At 43.4% G+C, this 9,894-nt stretch overlaps 1 protein-coding gene across 6 annotated transcripts in view; it reads left to right on the forward strand.

Annotated features, from left to right (window-relative positions):
* MAN1A2 (mannosidase alpha class 1A member 2) overlaps positions 1-9,192 on the forward strand; it is a 300,076-nt gene extending 290,884 nt beyond the window's left edge. For 3 of the 6 annotated variants that reach the window (XM_042852063.2, XM_005292739.4, XM_065586306.1), the window contains exon 13: positions 2,961-4,827. In XM_042852063.2, coding sequence (XP_042707997.1) covers positions 2,961-3,093 — 133 coding nt within the window. In that variant the 3' untranslated portion in view covers positions 3,094-4,827. Of the gene's footprint in view, positions 1-2,960; positions 4,828-5,114 lie in introns of those variants that run through there. The other 3 variants (XR_255681.4, XR_010599037.1, XM_005292740.4) reach the window with 2 other exon arrangements.
* The last annotated feature ends 702 nt before the right edge of the window (positions 9,193-9,894 follow it).

A 9,894-nucleotide genomic window follows, 5' to 3' on the forward strand; every position in this document is an offset into this window, starting at 1 on the left:
CAGGGAAGCAGCAGGAAACTCCCTGAGAAGCTGGTGTTAATCAGTCCAGGCTCCTGGGGGTAACAGAGAGGTACATAAGAGGCTCCTCCTCCTCTCTCTCCCTGCAGCTCCTGCTGCTTTCTGTTATTCCCTCTCACCTTTTCTTCTGCCTGCCTGTTATGTCTCTTGTGCCCTCCTTCCTCCAGCACTGCACTCCACCATCTCTGTGCATCTAGAGCAGAGAGAATACATATTCACCAGCAGCAGACACAATTTTCTACACTCTGGGTCCTAGTGGCGCCCCCCCCCCCCCCCCCGACTGGCACTTCAGGCGGCCACCTCAGTTCGCCTCATGGTAAGGCCAGCCCTGCTCTTGCCTTTCTCATTGATGCCACCCTTGATAGCCCAATTCCCCATGTCTCTGACAAACTTTTCTGTGTTTTCTCTCATGCTGCTCCTTACATGTGGAAAAGTTCCCAGTCAAAATCCATGAAGCCACCATCTGACCCTCCTCCAACTCCTTCCTCAGAAATCATCTCTTCCATAATGGACACAGTAAAATACAATCTGATTCATAGATTCCAAGGGCAGAAGGAACCATCGTGATCATCTAGTTTGACCTCCTGTATAACACAGGCCATAGAACTTCCCTGAATTAATTCCAGGTTGAACTAGAGCAGATCTGTTAGAAAAACATCCAGTCTTGATTTAAAGATTTCCATTAATGGCGAATTCTTAGTAAGTTGTTCCGGTGGTTAATTACCCTCACTGGTAAAAATGTGCTCCTTATTTCTAGCTTGAGTTTGTCTAGCTTCAACTTCCGGCCATTGGATCTTGTTATACCTTTGTCAGCTAGATTGAAAAGCCATCTATTGTCAAATTTCTGATCATCATGTAGGTACTTATAGTCTGTCATCAAGTCACCCTCCTAACTTTCTCTTTTGGCTACAGCATCTCACTGGGAGCTCGTTTTCAACAGATTATCTACCATGACTCCCCACCCCCTCAGGTCTTTTTCCCTGGATAGAGTTCCCCCATGATAATGGGCAGGTGGCATTATGATTGCTGCTCCTGATTGCCTGAGAATTGCACACATTCTATTATTTGTGTTACCCTGTCTCTCCCATCTCACCTTACGTACTTGTCTCAGCCACTGTTGTGTGTTGTCTGTTGGGCTGTAAACTCTTTGGGGTGCATCCGAAGAAGTGGGCTGTAGCCCATGAAAGGTTATGCTCTAATAAATTTGTTAGTCTCTAAGGTGCCACAAGTACTCCTGTTCTTTTTGCGGATACAGACTAACACAGCTGCTACTCTGAAACCTATCTTTGGGGTGGGACACTAATTTTCTATATGTTTGTACAGTTACTAGAAAAATGGGGGCCTCACCTGGTTGCTACTACAATATAAATGTTAAATAATAACTCCACATTTAGCACACTTTTTTTGTAAGTGACTAAGGTAAAATGACCAACCATTTATTAATAAAGAAAAACAGAATTTTACTGCCTCAAAGTTTTTCTAGTTCCCCAAAGACTTGAGGATGTTTCCATTTGGAGCTGACCTTGGAGGTTGTGCCACACTCTGCCCAGGCCTGTCTCCACACAGCTCCCAAAGGCTCAGCTCTAGTCCTCTGCTCTGGCTTCATAGGCAAATGGGTCAGATGAAATCAGCTTCCTAGGAACCACTGCTCCTCCAGTTGGATCTAATTGAAGCTGCTGCCTCTCCTCAGGGGACTTGAGCTCTTAGGGTCTGTCTGTACAGCAAATGAAGGTGTGATTTGCAGTGCAGGTAAGCAAGCTAAGTATGTATGGAGGTCCCAGCAGGCTTGTACTGGGGAGGCTAGCCCATTCAGAGCCTGTGCAGAGACATCTTCACTGCTATTGTTACCCCATTTAGCTAGATTAAAGGTAGTGCAGGTATGCCTACCTGTGCTAAAATGACACCTTCATTTGCTGTATAGACATGCCCTTAGAATCAAGAAAACGAGTGTATATGAATCAGTAAAATAAAATTAACGATGAGGAAGAAAACACACACAACAGGCTGATTCTCTCTCTGCTCTGGAGATGACCTGGGGAAATGGGACAATATGGCAATTAAGAGAAAGGGGCAGCAAAACCGAGTTAGCAAAAGGAGAGACTGGCCAGAATCTTTCCTTGCTGTGTGGCACACGTAGTCTATCCTCCCCAAAGAAATATGCACATCCTCCTGGGCTGAGCACCTTGCCTCACCTGCTCCTAAGTGATCTCTTGCAGGGTATGCATATTTTCACCTCAATAGCTCCAGCTTTCAATATATTAAAAATTAATTTTAATTACTTCTCAGATATGTCTCTTGCTGCTAAAACCTGAAAGTATAACTTTGTAAGCAAAAACTCTTCTGGTTTGTAGGAGCTCTCTCTGTTTCATTTTACCAGACCTAAACGTGAGGCTTAAACTCCCAAACAATGTGAAAGGGTCTCCGCAATGGCTGCACTTTGTAATTAGTCTGTGAATATAGAAATTGGGCAGTGATGAGTTTTCTTGTGCCACTTCATGTGACAGTTCATACAAATTCTGTAATGGCATTTATTGCATATACGGATAAATGTAACACAGTGAACACAGCCTGCCTTGAGCACTGATGACGGTAAGACATGAAGATGCAGAAAACATTTTATCTCTGGCAGGGTAGATGCTCAAGGGTGTCTGGGGACATAGTTGGGTGGAGGACTTTGACTGGGTAGATGGATAGAGGGCTGCTAGGGCTCCAGGAGATTAGAGTTCATGAGCTGCTGATGCATGGAGCTCTTGAGGCAGGGGATTCATGGGGGCAGGTGGGTGCTGAGGGATAGGTAGGTGTTTGAGTAGCTGGTGCGGGGAGGAGTCTGGGGCAACTGGCTGTTGAGGGTGCAGGCACAGGCCAGCCTGGGGCCAGTGTCAGGCTCCATACCTTGTGCTTTTGCCATCCTTAAATCCCTGTTTTTCTCTTTTGATGTCCAGGTATCTGTATCTGCTTTTCTCCAATGATGACCTCCTGCCTTTAGACAACTGGGTTTTTAACACAGAAGCTCATCCCTTGCCTGTTTTACATTTAGCCAACACCACACTTTCAGGAAATCCTGCTTATCGATAAAAACAGCTCCAGGAAGAAGAGGAGAGACTGCACTCAGCTGTGTTTTGTTTACATGGACCACTTGAGACTTTAGGCTGGAGAGGAGACAGACATTTGGTTAATCTGAGTCAAGACGCAGGGTGAGAAACAACCTCTGCCCCCAAAGCTCTTCAACCTGTAGATAAGTAAACTCTGAAATAATTCCTTTTTATACATGACCAAAACATGCTACTGGGGCATTTGCAGGACAGAGACCTTGTGTGCTTTGAACCCGAACAGCAGAGTGGAGCCTGTTACTAGATATAGAGTCCAGCAGCCAAAGGAACCACAGGCTTCCTGGCCAGGGGCTGGAGTTTGCTGCTGCTGGCCTTGTCTCCTACTCAGATGGGGTGTATTCCAGAGACTAAGACATTTGTTTTTTCTTTCTATTTTGATGATGGCATGAGCAAAGCAACAACAAAAAAGCAACGTAACTGCACCAGCAGCACCAGGATTTGAAAATTTTTCTGTACCTGTCTGACTTTTCTAATCTGCATCAGTTTGCCGAGACTGGCAGCCATTCCCAGTGCCTCCTTTTCATTTACCCCCTTCATAACAAAGTCCAAAGACCTGTGAAGCACAATCACACCCAGAGAACAGTTACCAAGCATTTGTTTTTGTAATTTACTGGCAGCACTGTGCTGTTAGTTCACCACACAAGATATGGACACAGAGCATAGAAGACACAGCTAAGTGTTTCCCTTGATCACCAATCCTGTCATATGGAAAGGCTACACTCCCTTATATCAGTCCTTTTCTGCCACTTCCACAAAGATAACAACAGAAATTGCCCATCCTGGTTTATGTGGCAGACTGCATCACATTCACTGGGACACAGTTCTCTTTAGGTGAGATATAGTAGTTTGTATCATTGCATTACATTTGTCCATGCAACCTGTGGTTTTCCTTGACTCTCGCTTTTATTATTTGGACAGTGCTCACAAATCCTGCTTTGTAAATCTGAAGTCTTGCCTTGTTTTTTGAGGTGTATGGCAAGAGACCAAAACTGCCTCAGATTTGGTTTATTAAAACAAGTTTTATCTGGGCCATAAACTGCCCCAATGCAAAGCCAACATGAGAGTCTCTCTGGAAAAATCTGTTACACACCAATATACCACATAACTCAAGTTAATCAGGCTGTGTTACCTGCATACATTTGGTCTAGTTATTACATAGTCCTGCCCTGAGTGCAGGGGACTGGACTAGATGACCTCTTGAGGTCCCTTCCAGTGCTACGCTTCTATGATTTCCTCTGGACATTGCTGGCTGAAGCAACCTCACTGTTCTGAGTTCAGGCCCAACAGCATGAGTTAAGGGGGTAGTGCATTTCAGTCTTCACTTACAGCATAGGTGTCCTGACTCTTGTCTCCCATTACTGAGAATCTCTTCTCATCTATAGAATAGAATCCTGTGCACTCAGAAATAACGCCTGTTAACATCAGTAGGGTTTGTTTAAAGTGAGTTTCACTTGCTGCTTTAATTTCTAAAAATTTCCTTTCTTTCAGTTTTTCTGCTTAAATGGGCAGCTCTGTACCAGGCATCCTGTCTCGCTGACAGCTTACTAGAGAAATGTCTTAAATCAATATTGTATGCATAGACTGGAATCAGATTGTTGGTTACATATTTTAAGCATTTCCTTTCCAGTCAGTTGGCAATAAAACAACCTTAGAGAAGATGGCTTATTCAATTAAAAGCATATATAAGATTCATGCTATTGGCCTTTGGGTCTGCCTACCATGCCTCAGTGGGTAGAATAGGATATTACGTGTAAGTCCTTTATTTCCACACACCTCAGCGCCAAATTTCCAACATATTTGAGATCTTGAAGGCGTCTCCATTTTGTTTTCTCAAAATACAACAAAAGGGCAAAGTACCCCATCGTGGGCTATATTTATTTAAAGAAACTCAATCTTCAAAAGCAAATCATCTCTCCCCCCAGCCCCAGCACCTTGAGAGCTAAAAAGGATTCTGCTCACCTCCTTTTTTATTATTCTTCTTCACAGCTCCGAAGATTCTTTCCCCAGGGTGACCGTCCTTCGAGCTGAGAAAGGGCTGGCTGTAGATCATCGTAAGGTGCTTCTGCCCTCTTCACACCAGCAGGATGAACATGCTGCCTTTACAATAGTCCTGTTGTAGCTATGTCAGTTCACTGCAGAGGGAAGTACTATTACTAGGCAGCCAGCCACGAAACACCTTTGTCTTTGATTCCTGTGACATTTTTAATTATTTGAGCCTTTCTGGGCTCTCAGTACTTCATTCCCCTCATGTCAGCTTAAAGAGAGGTTTGGGTTTTTTTGCTTAAGCCCCTGAAAATGAGCTTTCTATAACAAGAACATTGCCACAACAGGAACTCCAGGAAGGGATGGAGACAGGAAAGTGCAGCCCACTGAGTGCTACAATGAACTCCATGGCCACCTTCATCTTTGGTGCACAGCAGTGTCCTGCAGAACACTGTGTCCCCCCAATATGCAGTGTCTCATCTTGGCCTGAGTGACCTGGCTACAATCTGCTCCATTTTGTATATCTAAAGTGGCATTTAGTTTTTCCATTTTTAGTCCCCAGTTCAGCAAAGCACATAAGCCTGTGGCCTTAATGCACAGACCAAGAACCATGCATGGAGAGAGAGAATGGTAGAACCACTGACTCCCGTGATGAGAATCCCACCTTAATGCTAAATTTCCTTTACCCTTTGGCATTAATTTAAAGATTAAAAAATCATCCCCTTGTCATGGCAATTCTGATGTGGTGTACTCTAGGAACAAATGTTATCCAAATGATTGTCGCCAGATTGCAACTTCAGTTTCAGAGGAGGAAGAGAGAGAGCTTGAAAAACACTCAAATGCCAAGAGTTTTTATCTTAGTACTAATTACTCAATTACTGTAATTTGCAACACTAGTAAAAAAAAATCAATCTGAAAAAAGTCAAAGTAATGAATGTAGTAAATAATTCTGATTCAAGTAATTGTTTACTTCAAATTAAAATAAACTGATTCTTTTTACTACTGCCACAAAATATAATTTTCTAATTAGAAATTAATGACTAATTGAAGAGCTAGTGCTTTTCCATTTTAATATTTTGTGATATTGAGTTGAGTTTTTCCAGTCCCAGTTTGAACCTGCACTTCATTGCCTTAGTTCTGTAAGTCTCTCTGTGTTGAAGGGGGACTGAGGAAAAACAGGGAGTCTTTAGTAACAGGCTCTACCCCAGCCAACCCATACTCCTCCTGGCCAGTGGAAGCACGGAATGGCTGCCAGTCTCTTCAGAAGAAGGTCAAGGACAAAATTCTAGAGTCCCAAAAATAGAAACATCAAACCTCTCACTGATGTTTACTCTTTTCCCATCCCACTGGTTTGAATTACAGAACCACCACTCAAATTAATTGCCTGTGTAAGTCTCACTGGGGTTAATTCACTGCCACAAGAAGTATTTGAATTTAGGTCATGAGCCACTTCATGGCAAGGGGATTGTAATTTTCTCCAGTCAGATGTACAGCAATGCCATTTCTCCTGTGTGTAAACATGCAACAGGTTCCAAATAAAGGACATTTGCTTCCTGTCATCTAGTTATCCCAGGGTCTGCTGGTTTCTACCATATCCCAATTTAGAATGCAGTCACCCATCTCCCTCAAAGCTACTAATGTGCTGCCTACTTCTAGAGTAATACATTTTGTGAACTAATTGCTGTACTCTTCATGCATTGCAACATTCTGGGCTGCCCCCAGAGCAGAATGAGTTTGGCTGTCGTGAGTTCTGAGAAGGATGTCCATAATAACCAGACATGGATGCTGAAGCATCCATCTTGTTTTCCTGACTTCAGGTGGTAGGCTTTTTCTCAGCCCTTTTCAGAGCTGGGATACTGATCAGCAGCATGGAGTTAGCTGCAGCCAAGAGCTCAGACTCTGTTTTCTCTTGGGTACATGTGGCATACTAGGACATTGTCACTTTCATTCTGTTGCTGCTGTTTTACAGACTTTTCTGAAGGTATAGATACTTATTTTTTTAACAGAGTGATATTTTAGTGTTAGCTGTCTCCAAGTCTTGTGCTATATCTTCTAACCAAACAAACACATAGTTCTGGCTTTCATTCAAGTTGCTGCTGTCTTGGTTGGCAATTTCTACAGCACCCTGTGTTCTTACAGGAAGAAACAAAAGCAGAAAACAAGGTGTGCACTTGAATCATAGAATCATAGAATATCAGGGTTGGAAGGGACCTCAAGAGGTCATCTAGTCCAACCCCCTGCTCAAAGCAGGACCAATTCCCAACTAAATCATCCCAGCCAGGGCTTTGTCAAGCCGGGCCTTAAAAACCTCCAAGGAAGGAGACTCCACCACCTCCCTAGGTAACGCATTTCTTGTGGCAGACTGGCTTTGCGAAAGACCCTGGAGATCCCCAAACTGTCCATTTTCTGTTTGCGTGCACTCAAGGTACGAATGTGCAATCCACATCCCAATCAGGCCTCTGTAGGCCAGGATCCACCAGGAGCAAAGGCATTATTTTTAACATTTTGGGCCTGATTTTCAGAGAGGCTAAACATCTGCAATTCCCAGTGACTTAGCTGGAGTTGTGGGTGCCAAGCACACCTGACAGTTCCCTTCTTGGCTTTGCTCCATTTACTGAATAAGGCTAAAATGACATTCCAGCTGCTCACTTACTGCACAAAATGCTCCTTAAACCTCTTATTGAAGATTTTTGTATATACAATTGTAGCTATTCTGGAGATCCAGAGAACAAACCTGAAGTCAGTGGAAAGTCAGAGAAAGTTCTGTGGTTCCCAAGTCAGCTCAGGGTGTTTAGGTTCCCCTGCCCCAAACCTTAAAGATGATAACCCTCCATGCACTGCCCCTGCTACTTCTCATTCCTTGGTTGCGCACTCTGAACCAGTGTTTTCCAAACTTTTGAATGCTGTGGAAAATGAAACCAATCACACTCTTCTGGGAGCCCCGCCATGTGTTGTTAAAGGCCTACAGATCTTAATTTATACACCATCTGGGCTCCCAGATGCTCCTCCCCCTTGTCTCTTTTGGAAATGCTGGTGTAGAGTTTCATCATAGGATATTTCCTCTGCTTTCCTACCTAGTGTGGTGAGCAGTGAAATGGTTAATAATGTGGACATTTAAAGCATCATCACTGGGATCTGAATTAGCATTCATTGAAATGCATGGGGCAGTTCACACTTCAGAGCTATCTTTTCATGCTCTCTACCAACTCAGGCAGACATCTCTGCACTAGTTACACTTAGGGTATGTCTACACATAAGCCACTACAGCTGCACTACTGTGGCGCATCAGTGAAGACACTATCTCCCATCGGCGTAGTTACTCCACCTTCCCAAGAGGCGATAGCTGGGTCAACGGGAGTATTCTCCTGTCGACCTAGCACTGTCTACATCAGGGATTAGGTCAGATTAACTGCATCGCTCAGGGGTGTGGATTTTTCACACCCCGGAGCAATGTAGTTATATTGACCTAATTTCCTAGTATAGACCAGACCTTACTCCATGTTTCTAAGGTTTTCACCACAGGCATAACACCCAGAAATTGACTTTATTTTAAAGAAATAAATGCTGATGCTCTGGAGGACAATTGAGTGGTCTGACTGCACTCCCGCCATAACCCTCAACCAGTCCTTCACTTGCCATGTTTTGGGAAATATTACTTTGACCAAAAGTGCAGATTGGGCTGTCATACTGAGAGCAACTTGAGCTCCATTACTGGTTAACGTGTGCACCGTTCTATAAGGGAGGGCAAGCACTGGTTTCTACAACTGCTCTACAGTTGCCCAAAAGGTTGGGAACCACTACAAGCTAGAGGGAAGACTGCATAGCTTGGTTCAGTCAGAATCTGTTGTTTTTAATCCCTGTCACTCTCGGTGGAAGTTGTACTGTCGTTCTGCCGCACTTTCTTTGCATAAAGTTCACAGATTATTTTTCCTCTGAAATAACAGAGGGGCAAGAGACAACCTTCTGATTTGGGAACTTTCTGGCTGCCTCCAACCTGGTACCCTGCATATGTACTTTTTACAGATGAAAAGTAATATTGTATATAAAAAATATCAAATAAAGAATGTCTTTACGTGAAAAAGGGCATGTGCTGTGTTCTTATCCTCCTTTCTTAGCAACAGGCCGAGGCACTGGGCTGTGGATTTGCAGTCCTGCTGGTGCTGTAGCATTCCACTCAACCAGTTTAGCCAGGCACTTCCTCTCCAGTGTTAAACATTCTTCAAAGTCCGCTATTTCAAAACTAAGATTCCCACATCTCTTAGCTACCATTAACAGATGATTTCCAAGTTTGGAGTCTGTTCAGGATGCAATCAAGCCTGGGCTTGTCATTTTACACAGTTATGTCTTAAATTTTGATGTTTATGTTTGAAAAGAAAAGAAATTATCTAGGACCTGACATTGTGCTAGAACAGCAGATGAACTGGCCATGATGTGTCCTCCATGTGGAGAAAAGTCAGTTCTTAGTTATTGTTTAAATGTTATGCATGTAGGGAACAGAAACAGAGGAATCCTCCTAGATTGGAATAATTTCCCCATACGCCCTCTGCAGAAATACAGAAAAATTTCACTTGAACCACAACCATAATCTGTTTACTGCAGTACAATGAACACATTTTGGATTCTACTTCATTCCACTTCACAATAAAAGCAGGTAAAATTTAGCACTTAAAAATGGTGATTTTTAAGCATTAAACAATGTAACCTAGCATCCCATACCTCATCAGGTTCCACTTAATCCCATGGCATCCTTCCCCCATACTACCCCACATGGGCAGCAACCCAC

The sequence above is a fragment of the Chrysemys picta genome, chromosome 1, assembly GCF_011386835.1.
Source record: "Chrysemys picta bellii isolate R12L10 chromosome 1, ASM1138683v2, whole genome shotgun sequence".
In the NCBI taxonomy this organism is placed as follows: Eukaryota; Metazoa; Chordata; order Testudines; family Emydidae; genus Chrysemys; species Chrysemys picta.